General features: G+C 41.2%; 1 protein-coding gene across 2 annotated transcripts in view; it reads right to left on the bottom strand.

Moving 5' to 3' along the window:
• VPS16 (VPS16 core subunit of CORVET and HOPS complexes) overlaps positions 1-13,428 on the bottom strand; it is a 286,660-nt gene that overhangs the window by 219,988 nt on the left and 53,244 nt on the right. For both annotated transcript variants that reach the window (XM_075829956.1, XM_075829955.1), the window contains exons 3-4: positions 12,256-12,353; positions 504-632 (exon numbers count right to left, since the gene is read on the bottom strand). In XM_075829956.1, coding sequence (XP_075686071.1) covers positions 504-632; positions 12,256-12,353 — 227 coding nt within the window. The remainder of the gene's footprint in view (positions 1-503; positions 633-12,255; positions 12,354-13,428) is intronic.

Below are 13,428 nucleotides of genomic sequence, written 5' to 3'. Positions count from 1 at the left end.
AGCCAACTACATTTTAACAGTAAGTAAATTACAAAGTTAATCTATTACAAAGGTAAAGTTAAAGAAGCACTCCATTTGTACATTGGTGTTTCGGTGGGGTGCTGTGTCCAGAAATATTTACCCATCCGCGCATCTTGTCGTTTTTCAGGTCAAGCGCCGCTCACGTGATCTTCATTCTGACCTGGTCTGGAATCGCTGTTTTTTTAGAAAAACGGAAGGCTCTCAATGCATTCCTATGGAGCCTCGTTCTGGCTCCCATAGGAATGCATTGAGAGCCTGAGTTCCGGTTTATTCAAAAGCACAGTGACTCCGGACAAGTCAGAGGGAAGATCACGTGAGCAGCGCTGGACCCGAAAAATACAAGATGAAACACCAATGTACAAATGGAGGGTGCGATAAAAAAATAAAGTGGAGCGCTCCTTTAAGTCTCCATTTAAACAGGTCATTACATTGATAACACCTCAAAACATTTTGAAAATAAAAGGTAACACATGCTTACTTACATTTCCCAAGGTGAAGGTACGCTTGAATACACAAAATATGTCATATATTAACACAGTTCCATCTTCCTGAATGCAGATCAGGTCTTCAGAAACGGTCCAACCCAGGTGTACAACTTGTCCACTTTTCCACTGTAAATAAACATAATATGTATCATCACGAGTCTCTCATTAAGGTCACAGAATGTACGTACTTCATGCTTTATAAGGGGTTGCTCACATCAGCAATGGATGGTCCGTTAGGAGCCTCAGGTACAGATTCCGTTGTCTTTGTTAGACAAAATTGTGCAGCAGACTTTGCGATTACGTCTGTCGGAGGCCCGACGGAACCCATTAAAGTCAATGGGTTACTTCGGGCATCGATAGTTTCCATCATGCAACGATTCTCACGTTTCCGGTATTCTCGTTGTTCTGCTCCTATAAGGGAGCAGAGCAACGTAAATCAAACGAGGATGTGAATCTGGCCTAACAGGAAAACAAAGACGTGAAATTAAGTACTTAAAAGTAAGGTGGCTTAGAAGGAACAATAATTTATAACAAATCACCCAGTAAAATAGAGAATTAAAGACGTATTCACCAAGACTTTTTTTTTTTTTTTACTTTTCTTGCTACAATTACCGCAAAACTATGGGGGGAAAAACAGGTTTGGTTTTTTTTCCGCCAAAAAGGGACTTATCGTTGTCCGTTTGCCCTGTTTGCATTGTGTGAGGACCTGGCGGTGTAGCCAGGTGGCGTGATCCAAATCTACCTATTTACATCAGTGCCCCACCAGCCTTAACTTTACTGGGGGATCGCAGCGGTACTTTGGTACATTTCGGGTGAGACCTTTCCTATTTTATAATACCTTCTATAGTATGGCTTTGGAATAGTGATGTAGCCTGTATATTGGAAGCTTGTTATCAATCACTATCGGCTATTGTCCACCAGCTATTGGTTATCAAGCCGCAATCGGACTGAGGTATCTCGAGGATTCTGTATGCTGGAATAAGTACATAGTGAAGATTTTCTATCCTGTATGCCAACTTTATAATACCGTATGGGGGAACTATCCTGGTAACCTACATGAGATGATTGGGATACAGAAAGGCTGAGTTATAGCTTTTTTTCTTTTTCTCCTTTTGGAAACAATGAAACTGTTCTGTTTGCTGTACCCTTATGAATGGAGGGGAAAAAAAACAAAGGGCACGCTGCTTAATCTAGAGGATAGTAAACATCCAACCTATTGTTAGTGGAACTTATATTAATCTTGCTGGGCCTTGATATATCCTGAGAGGAAAATATAATATGTAAAACTGTACTTGGTGTCTGGGGTATCAAATATAGTGGTGTAAATGCTAATAGGAGGTGCTGGGATCAGGAGTATGTGCTCGGACACCATCCTTGAATCATGGCTGGTAAAAAAGCTAATAAATCCAATAACAGAGGTAGATTGTCAGACATTACAGTGTCTCCCTCTGAGAAGCAAAGAATAGAAAGAAACCTTTGAATAAACCAGAGGTCATGGGGAAACGAGTGTCAGATAACGGCGATTATGAGGGGGGACAGAGAGGATAGGCAGGGAGGAGAAATGGAAACAAATGGGGGAGAAAAACGACAGAAAAAGAATCCATCCCTGAAGGATATATCCGGACAAATAACACAATGTTTTGAGGCGATGAATGGTGTTTTGACAAAGCTGGGAGAAATGAAAGAGTGACTTGACTTTAATAAGATCAGATATGAACAGGTTTAGAGAAAGGCTCGATAAGGTTGAAAATAGAATCAGTACCTCTGAAGATGTAGCTGAAGGATTAGCAAATGATCTCACGGATGCTCAGCAAGGGAATAAAAAGTTGGCAGACAAAAGTACTTGACCTGGAAAATAGATCCAGGAGAAGTAATCTAAGGGTAGAAGGGTTTCCTGAAAAGGTGGAGGGAGATGATACTGTTAAATTTCTGTCAGAATGGCTCAAAGAGGGAAATGTTTCATGTTGAACGTGCCCATTGGGTATGATTTAATTCTAGGCAACTAGGGCTCCCTCCACGAACGAGGTTGGTTAAACCCCTTTCAGCTAAGGCTAAAGAGATTATCATCCAAAAGGTTAGAAAGAAAGACAATTTAATTTTCAACGGGGCTAAAGTGACGATATTTCCAGATTATGCTGCTGAGATTCAAAAACAGAGGTCAAGAAGTAAAAAAAATAAAAAGATTAAGACCCAAAAGAATAAGCTACTCTTTCACTTCCAGGAAAGAGAGATTAGCTTGTATTATTAAAAGTCAGAAAAAAAGGAAGTATATATCAGCTTTTAAAAATGAGACTGATGAAATCGTAGTGGGAACAGAGCAGGAGAAATCGGTCTCTCTCTCTCCTATTTTATGAATATTATCTTTCAAAGGGCATGAGGACATTGGAGGAGAATGGAGTGGTCAGAGACCCCAATTACCATAAAAGAGATGAGAGGCCTCGGTTGCTTTCCCAGAAGGAAAGGCTCCAGGTCTGGACTCATTCCCTTTCAAGATATATAAAATGTTTCGGGAGATAATGATACCAGAATTAGTGGTAGCCTATGAGAAATTATTATAGGTTGGTCTTTTACCTGACTCAATGAGAGAGGCTATGATTATTCTCCTGTTGGAGAGAATAGATGCTTTGATTACGGATTCTTATAGACCAATCTCCTTAATGTATACGGACGCCAAGATCTTCACTACAATATTAGCCTCTAATTCACGGGGACCAGGCGGGGTTTATGAAGGGTAGATCAACAGCAGACAATCTGTATAGAATATACTAGAATATTCAGCTGGAACCTGAGATTCCTGGGGAGTTAGTGATAATCCTTGGACGCAGCCAAGGCTTTTGACTCAATTGAGTGGGAATTTATGTGGGTATATGGTGATTAGGCTTATTTTTTTGAATTGTATAAAATTACTATATAATATGCGTATGGCAAGAATACTCATACATGGAATGGTATCGGATCCATTTAACATCTACAAATGGACTAGACAAGGATGCCCCCTCTCGCCATTGCTTTTTGATTCGGTGGTTGAGCCCTTGGCAAATTATATAAGATGACCGGAAATAGTGGGATATATCTTTGGGAAAGAAAAAGAGAAGATAGCATTGTTTGCTGAAGATAACCTACTATTTCTGGGTACATACAACTCTATTGAGGTAGTCTCAAATGTTTGATGAATTTGGACGATTATTGGGGATTAAGATCAATTGCGGAAAATCTGCCATTTTACCCATTGATGAGAAAGAACATACATTAGTGGAACAGTTGAAAAGGATAACAATAGATGGCCACTTTAAGTATTTTGGGGATAAATGTCTCAAAGGATCCAAAAAGAGTTTGGTTAATTAAATGTAGTACCTCTCCTGAAATATGTGAGAGAAAAGGTTCAGGTATGGAAGAAACATAATGTGGGATTGGCAGCGAGGGTTGCCCTAATCAAAATGATTTTACTCCCCAAAATTTTATGTGTCCTGTTGAACAGTCCAATTTGGTTGACAGAAGGGATATCTAAAACAATAGTTTATTTTTGGAACTAGTATGGAGAGGGAGGTGTCCTAGAATTAAACTTGACCAGCTAAAGAATCCCAGAAATAGAGGTGGGATGGCAATCTGAGCAATCATGGAGTATTTTTTGTCAGCCCAAGTAAAAATCAAAATCTTTGAAATGAATAATGAAAATGCTTTGGAACAACGTCTGGGTTGCAGATACCCAATGTGGCAGAATTATAATATTTATTAAATCTTGGAGTCTGGAATGGGGAAAAGGTGTAGGGATGAACTTCCCTCCCTGTATATGTTCACTCTGGTTTGAAATGCATCAGCAAAAAGGTATGATGCTGATGGATATTACATGAATACTCCAATATGGAGGAATATTAATTTAAAAGATGATTATTTTATCAAAAAGAGTATACATTTTGGAAATAGAAATGGATTAATAAACTGGGACAGATTTACAGAGGGGGAAGCTTAAAAACACTCCAAGATCTACAGTATGTATGGAATATGGATTTAGGGAGAAAGAAAGAATATGGAATCTGCAGCTTAGGCATGCTCTGGGGAATAAATGGAGGGTAATGAATATGGAAAAAAATGAAAATCCATTAGCAAATCTGCTAAAAAGGATGGAAAAATATGGTAAAAAAAGGGGGATTATCAAGAATATATAACGTGCTTAGCGATGGAGGGAATAGATCAGTATCAACGCCAGCTTTAGGGGGATGGATACGGGTTATGGGTGAAATAAGGGAGTCCCCATTGTAAAAAATTCTGTTGATTATTCCAAAGATATCTTTTGGACTGCAAATTCGAGTTACTCAGCTTTATATTTTTAATAGGGCACACTAGTCCCCATATAGGTCGGAAAAATCATAAAAAGGCGAAGAGCAACATGCCCTAAATGTGAAGGAGAAAAAAGGGACTTAATACACATGACGTAGTTATGAATTTAAATTTCTCTGGACCTGGTTATATGTGTATTAGGGTAACATGGGTTTAAGATCAAGGAACGCATAAATAAATGGGTAGTAATGAAACTTCTATATTAGGCACGCAAGATAATTATGATTTAATGGATAAAAAAAAGAACCACCGTCAGAAGGGATACTGGAAGCAATATGTAAAGAAGAAATTACGATATAAAAAATAGACTATATAAGGAAAAATTTGAAAAATAAATTTGAGGAACTTTGCGGAAAATGGTTAGAATTATGGACGAAAGGCTTTTTGTATCCTTTTTGATGAGAGAGCTGACAGAGAATGTAGAGAGGGTGGAAGAAAAAAAAAAAAAAGGGTTTCTATTTTGGGTGGGCGAAATGGGTGAGTTGGGGAAAGGGGTAGTGTTACAGGGGCTAATATTTAGTGGGGTTCACTGGACTAGTGTCCCCCACTATTACTACCTCCTTTTATTAGGGTCACTAGGGTTCTGCCTAGCTCCCCAACTTTTTCCCTTGTATTACGCCTTCTATTTGCCTTGCTTCTAAGTGTGGGTGCGCGGTGATTCACGACAATTGTATAGTAAATAAAGGTTTATTAGCAACACAAAATCACATTAGCTATAAAACACAGAATACACAAAATATATATTCACGGTATATTATCAGTATACTTCAAACACACAACTATTAATATGTATTAAGTATACGGACACTACAAGTGGAACAGTATTACAATTCTATCCTCATACCCACATACCTAAACACATATATAAAATACAATACACTCATGCTTACTTCCGTGACCCAAACCCACCTGGCTCTAACTGTCCCTGTTACTAAGGGGTAAATGGCTATATGGAAAGAAAAAGAGTAAGGGGGGTTGTAGTTGCAGCTGTATGGAAAGGGTTTTGAAGGGGGTTAGCTAACTGTTGATGACGGTTGTAAGGTTGGGGTTAATAAGGATACCAGGGGCAATATGCAGGCTAGGGGGGGGGGGGGGGTTTGTCCAGGGGAAGTGAAGGGTTAAATACCTGTAAAAATCTGCAGGCTAGGGGAGGAAAAGGGTTAAATACCAGGAGGATGTACAGGCTACCGGGGGAATGTACATGGGAAAAAATAGACTATATAAGGAAAAATAAGAACAATTAATTTGTGGAACTTTGCGGAAAATGGTTAGAATGATGGACGAAATGCTTTTTGTATCCCTTTTATTGTGGAGAGAGTTAGGGAGATGGGGATACTGAGACTGTAGAGAGGGTGGAAGAAAAAATTTGCTTTTTTTTCTCCTATTGGGAGGGGGCATGGGTGAGTTGGGGGAGGGGAGGTAAAGGCTTACCAGGGGAGTGTGCAGGTATAAGGGAGGTAAAGTGTTAATATTCTTGTTGTATGGGGGAGGTAAAGGTTAAATGTGCTTGTTGTATAGAGGTGGTAGGTAGAAGAGGGGGATGATCATTATTAATGGTCGTTTGTCCAGGGGATCGTTGGTGACGGTGAGCGGTGCAGGGGATTATCGGTGGAAGGGTCCTTCGTTGGTGGAGGGAGCATCAGAAGAGAGAACTAGCGCACCGTCGCGGGGCTGTTTAAAGAGGCTCTGTCACCACATTATAAGTGGCCTATATTGTACTTGATCGGCGCTGTAATGTAGATTACAGAAGTGATTTTTATTTAGAAAAACTATAATTTTTTATGGAGTTATGACCTATTTTAGCTTTATGCGAATGAGTTTCTCAATGGACAACTGGGAGTGTTTTACTATATGGCCAAGTGGGTGTTGTGGAGAGAAGTGCATGACGCTGACCAATCAGTGACCAATCAGCGTCATACACTCCTCTCCATTCATTTGCACTGCAGATTGCGATATAGCTATTTCGCTATGTGCAGTCACATAAACACACTATAAGGTTACTGCAGTGTTCTTACAATGAATATACATTACCTCCAGCCAGACATGATGTGTATTCATTCTCCTGACCACTTCTGTAGCATCTCTGTGAATGTTTTTTTCTAAACATTCCTGAGATAGGCACAGGCACAATAGTGCCGCTCACGCCCAATTTACATGGGTCGGCGTGGGGATGTGAGGTCACCGGCTGACTCGCGCACGCCAGAAGGGGAAGGGCGATTAGTCACAGGACGTGTCCCTTATTTATGGCTCCAGCTCCCCTGTAGGGTAGGGGACAAGAGGATCAAAGCAGATCCTCTGGTCTTTCCCTTAGCAAACAAGGCAAGACAATGGCTGTTACCAGATTGTATTGTCTGGTTTTGTTTTGCCTGCGGCATTTTCCAATCACCAGTGCTGTGCTTCGGCTTCGTTCCCATCTGCGCTAGGGCTCCGTTCCGACTGAGCTTTCCGTCAGAACGGAGCCCTAACAGACACAAACGGAAACCATAGGTTTGTATCCGTTGTGCAAGGGTTCATATACAGGGAGGAGTGTGGCATCATATACAGGGAGGTGTGTGGCATCAGTTGGCAGAGAAGCGGCGGCACGTTTAGTGGGGTGTGTTGTAATTAGCGGTGGCTTGCTTTGTGTGGGGTAGTTGGCAGAGGAGCGGCGGCATGTTTGTATACAAATACACAATAATTCTCCAAATGATCTGTAGATAATTGGTTTATTTGTAATTTGTTTTGGTTTTTTTAGTGTGCTTTTATTTTTTAGGACGACGAAAAGGACCGCGCCAGTCAAGAGTGAAGACCTTGAGGAGTGCGGCTGTGGAGAGAAGACCCAGACGGCAGCGGCGGCAGCAACAGCGGGACTAGAGCTGCATCTGCTCCATGAGCGGCTGAGCACAAGTTCTCATAATTTTAATACTGTAAGTTTGGCCAGACGCTCTAATGGGGGTTAGGGCAAAGTAGCGTTGGGCTGTTTTTTGTGGGTGGGGTGGTTAGTAGTGGCTGCTGGTATGGTGTGGGGTAGTGGCCAGTTAACTGGACGCATGTTTGTCGTGGTGGATTCAAGAGAAGCGGCGGCATGTGTGGTGGGCGGGTGTTGTGAATAGCGGTGGCGTGTTTGGTATGGGGTAGCATCAACAATTGCGGGCTCTGCAGCAGGGAAATAGGCCGTCAGCTTTTCTAGGCCCTAAGGCTTTGCCTCTCCTCTAAGCCATGGTTGCAGATTGGCAAATATACAACCTTCAGGATTACATCAGGAGGATCAAATGTCCCTCTCCAATAAGCTGTAGCAACAACGGGTGAAAGTATATGGGGTGCCCCTTAGCAGCAGTAAAGATATACTGAACCAGTAGGTTGAGGCACGAAATAAAACACAAATGGCACAGTACCTGTGTAGCCTGGTTATGCAGTACTGTAGCAGTGACCAACTGTTCCACAGCTATTGGTACCAAGCAGAGTAATGCAGCTGTGGACGGCCAATTTCAGGAGGTTAGTCCTGGGGCTAAAGGAGGAGTACAGCCAGAGGTGCCGTGACATTTAAATCGAGGCCAGGGATCCTGGAGGTGTAGTAGGCCTCATCTGAGAAAGCAACCCAGAGCAGTGAAAGAGCCATCCGGGAGCCGAGTGGAGGATGCACGTAAGGGTCAGAGGCATTCCACAGGCAAGATGCAGCCGTTGCAGGACAGGATTCCTTCAAATGTGTTGGGATTTATGCGCTTTGACACCCGGTAACCTCTGTATCCTTTGCAGGTGGCAAAATCCCCACACTGAGTCCCCATCTGAGGTGCCCCACGTTATGCAGGGAGGATTAGGTAAAAGGATCTGCCAAGTTAGAGCAGGTGCAGAATGATGTGTGCCACTTTAGAGCAAAAGGATGCGGGAGCAAGAGAAGCCTCCTGTCAGTGCCACTGTGGCGGTGTTGGGGACACTTTTCTTCTAGGTACAATTACCTTACAAGTAACTGTCAGAAGAGGATAGAGGATGGAGGATAGCATAACTCTCTTGCACCGAAATCAGGCAACACAGGAATGAGAAGGAGGTAAAACATGTCTGCTCTGTGATAATATGTCTCTATGTGTGCAGTATGGCACTCTATAAGTACAGTTTATCACTATGTGGACACTATAAGGCACTCCATTTTCATAGTGTAGCTCGAAGTTGGCTAAGTATGGCACGATGATTGTACTGCTGGCTTTATGCAGCCACTTTCTGTACCTTTCAGGGAAAAACATCTAAGCCTGGGCATGTAGTATACACTATATATTTGGGCTATGTACAGTACTGACTGGGTGCTGCACGATCCTACATAGGCAATTTGCCCTATTTTGGCTGACAGAACTAGTCAAATCTCACCAGTTATGTGTACTTCTCTTTATCTATACATGTAGAGAGACAAAGCATATAAGAATCTGATTTTCAAAGTGACGTATTCTTTGGTCTATGATTAAGTTATGTATTTGATTCAGTCTATGCCCATAAGTATTTATTTAATTTTCTTTGGTCTAAACATTTATCAACACTACTTCTATATTGCAAATTTTATACAGCCAACATGAATATCCACTTCCCACTATTAATCCCACACTAATTCTCCAGTGTCCACCTTAATCCATTCTTGTCTTTCCAGTCCCTCACTAACCACCCTTTTATCTCCACTCAAAGACATCTTTCCCACCCCAACCTCATTTAGACCCACGCCATATCAAGTCCTGCTCTTTACCGCCATTACCCTCCCAACAAGCTACCTACAATACATATCATCCCCTATCAGATCTAGTCAAACAAATCTAGACATGTGGTATAGTTGGATACAGAACATTATGTTCTTTTAGGTTTTATGGACTTCGGTTTTGTTTGCTTTTTCTGTCCAAACCCAAAATTACACCAGCTGAAGCAACTACCTCACCAGGCGGATCAGGGGTAAAAGTACCCCCATTTTTCCCTATAGGTGGGGGTCCAAGATTGGAGGGATAATCCATTTAATCTTATGTATGGCTACCATTATTGCCTTGCTCTAAAAAAACAGTCAAGCAAACGTGTCAAATAACAGTGTATTTACTTAGATTTGGTGGTTTATATGTTGTTTTTTATTAACACTCTACCTGTGTAAGAATTTTAGATCAGTGCGAAATACAGTGCATTTGGAAAGTCTTCAGACACTTTCATTTTTTTCACATTTTGTTATGTTGAGGCCTTGTGCTAAAACCCCCCAAAAAAATTCCATCATTCTGCACTCAATAATAACAAAGTGAAAACAGAATTGTAGAAATTTTTGCAAATTTATTAGAAATTAAAAACTCAACGTTCACATGAACTTAAGTATTTAGATCCTTTGTTATGACACTTGAAATTTAGCTCTTGGGGCCTCCCATTTCTCTAGATCATCTTTGAAATGTTTCTACACCTTGATTGGAGTCCACCTGTGGTAAATTAATTTGATTGGACATGATTTGGAAAGACACACCCCTGTCTATATAAGATCCCACAGCTCACAATGCATATCAGAGCAAAAACCAAGCCATGAGGAGGAAAGAACCAGCTTTAGAGCTCAGAGACATGATTGTGTGGAGGCACAGATCTGGAGAAGGGTACAAAAAAAATTTCTACTGCAACGAAAGTTTAGAAGAGCACAATGGCCTCCATAATTCATAAATGGAAGAAATTTCGAACAACCAGGTCTCCTCCTAGAGCTGATCACCACACCAAACAAAGTAATCGGAAGAGAAGGGCCCCTGGTAAAAGAGGTGACCAAGGACACAATGGTCATTCTGGCTGAGCTCCAAACATCCTGTGTGCAGAGGGGAGAAACTTCCAGGTCAACCATCACTGCAGCACTCCACCAATCTGGGTTTCATGTCAGAGTGGCCAGAAAGAAGCCTCTCCTCAGTAAAAGACACATGAAAGCCTGCTGTGAGAAAAAAAAATTCTCTGGTCTGATGAAACCAAGATTTACATTTCTGGCTTCAATTGTTACCGTCATGTCTGGAGGAAACCTGGCACTGCTCATCACCTCCCCAATACCATCCCTACAGTGAAGCATGGTGGTGGCAGCATCATGCTGTGGGGGTGTTTTTCACCGGCTGGGACAGGGAGACTGGTCAGGGTTGAGGGAAAGATGAGTGGAGCAAAGCACAGAGATGTTCTTAATGAAAACCTGATCCAGAGTGCTCTGGGCCGAAGCACACAGTCCAGACAAGACAGGAGTGACTTAGGGACAACTCTGTGAACGTCTTGAGTGGCCCAGCCAAAGCCCTGACTTGAACCCAATTGAACCTCTCTGAAGAGACCTGAAAATGACTGTCCAACAACGGTCCCCATCCAAACGGACATTGCTTGAGAGGATCCGTAGAGAAGAATGGCAGAAAATTCCCAAATCCAGGTGTGCAAACCTTGTGGCATCATACCCAAGAACACTGGAAGCGGTTATCTCTGCCAAAGGTGCCACAACTAAGTACTGCGTAAAGGGTCTGAATACTTACGTCAATGCAATATTTTAGTTATTCCTTTTCAATGAATTAGCAAAGATTACTAACATTCTGTTTTCACTTTGTCATCATGGGGTATTAAGGGCAAAATCATGGGGAAAAACTAGATTTTTTTTATTTTATAACAAGGCCTCAACTTAACAATATGTGAAAAAATGTAAGTGATCTGAAGACTTTCCGAATGCATTTTAAGTAAGCCAATGCATTAAAAAAAAGTTATTCAACTTACACAGTACAGCTATATATGAGCAGTAAAATACAGCTCAAAGACAGACAGTAACCAGAAAGCAATAAAATATTACCATTTTCACCAAGCCTTTGCTTAATAATAAAGTAAAAAAATAAAAAAAAATGAATGACTATATATATATAGCGCGCTCTCTCTATCTCTCTCATATACATAGATAGATAGATATATATATATATATATATATATATGCCTAAAAATTCCTTCAGGAATTTTGAGGCAGATTTTGAACTTTCTGCATGTATTTTTCACCCCCAGCCATTGAAGCGAACGCGAAAACCCCGGGCAAAAAAACACAGCGAAAAACGCTCAAGAGTTCAATTAAAAGGTCAGAGGTGAAAACCGCGGCACGAAAGGACATGCAGTTTTTTTTTTTCCCTGCGTGCAGCGAAGACCTGCCTGGGGAAAAGAAAACGCCTCTGCCGCCCCTTGAAATCAATTGGGGGGGCGATTTCGGCGCTAAACCGGACACTGTTTACGCATCAAAAAACTGCATGTGAACTGACCCTTAAGATGGAAATCTATCACCTATCATGTTGGATAGGTGATAAGGTTCAGTCTGGGCCAAATCCTTTAAGTGCCAAATTTCTTTCTAAAATTCTTAAAAAGACCACAATTCTATAATTATTGCTTGTATATAAATAAACTAATTTACTGAACGTTTGGTTACTTTTGCCTTTTTATACATACTTACTGTCATAGTGGATAAAAGGACACCAGAAGCAGAGTAAATCTCCAATACAGGTCTTGAACTGCTGGCTCTCTCTTTTGTCAAATAATTTTTCATCAAAGCTGGAGGAAAAAAAAAAAATAATCACACATTACAGTATCAGTCTTACAGTTATCTTTATGTATTGTAGATATTCACAAGATCAGTATCAGAAAACAGAGGAGATCAAAAAATTAGGGAGTTGAATGCAGTATTTTTACTACACATTATACTTCATTGGATCCTAAGGGGGGTCCGTGATAAGGATTTATTTTTGATTTCCCATATAACATACCAATTCAGATCAGTAAGACGTATGTGCAATATGAGAAGAAATAATGATTTCAATACAAATTAAAATATGAACGAACAAAAGTTTGGAGGTGTATGCCAAAACCGGTCCATAGTCTATAATGGACCTGACATACTAAAAGAGCGTGCTTTTGGCATATGTCTCGGCTGTATACAGCAACATACTTTGTATTGAAAAGCGTGGTCTACTACATTTTGCAATATAGGGGAATATAAAGTGTTCCAATAGATCAGAGTTATGCATTCTAGAGATTTATTCGATATATACTCTGAAAGTGGTGTAAACTGAGTTTTTTTTAGAACACACAAGATTTTCTAAAGTGAAGGTGCTTACCAATAATACATTTTTCATTTTTTTTTTTTTTTTTTAAATCTTCCCGGACCCCACCATTCCGCTTATTAAACCTGCAGCACCATGTGAATAGCACAACCAATGGTCACGTAACAGCTTTAACCAATGGCTCTAGCATTGTTTAAATTCAGCACTAGCACCCCTAGACAGGTCATACTTTAGGTCGCGGGTCCTCAAATGGCATTTGTCCGAACCAGTAGCGTCGCTAGCACTGGCATCCGGGGCAGAATCCCAGAATTTAGGCCTGCTACCCCAGATCCCCAGGCGACTGCCACAGTCAATTGTATCTGCGTTACTATGCGTTACATACTATGGCGGAGCAGGGAGCTATCAGCTCCTTGCTCCTCCATTCATCAGACTATGTTAGGCCTACAGCCTATAAGACGCTGAGACAGGATCCCTGCGCAGACCAGCGCTATGACCTCACGGCAAAGGGTCCCGTTTTGGTGTCTCATAAGCTGCAGGCCTATTGTGACTGAGGAGCCTGGAGAGGA

The sequence above is a fragment of the Rhinoderma darwinii genome, chromosome 6 (genome assembly GCF_050947455.1).
Source record: "Rhinoderma darwinii isolate aRhiDar2 chromosome 6, aRhiDar2.hap1, whole genome shotgun sequence".
NCBI classification, from domain to species: Eukaryota; Metazoa; Chordata; class Amphibia; order Anura; family Rhinodermatidae; genus Rhinoderma; species Rhinoderma darwinii.
This window is presented reverse-complemented; position numbering and strand designations above follow the sequence as displayed.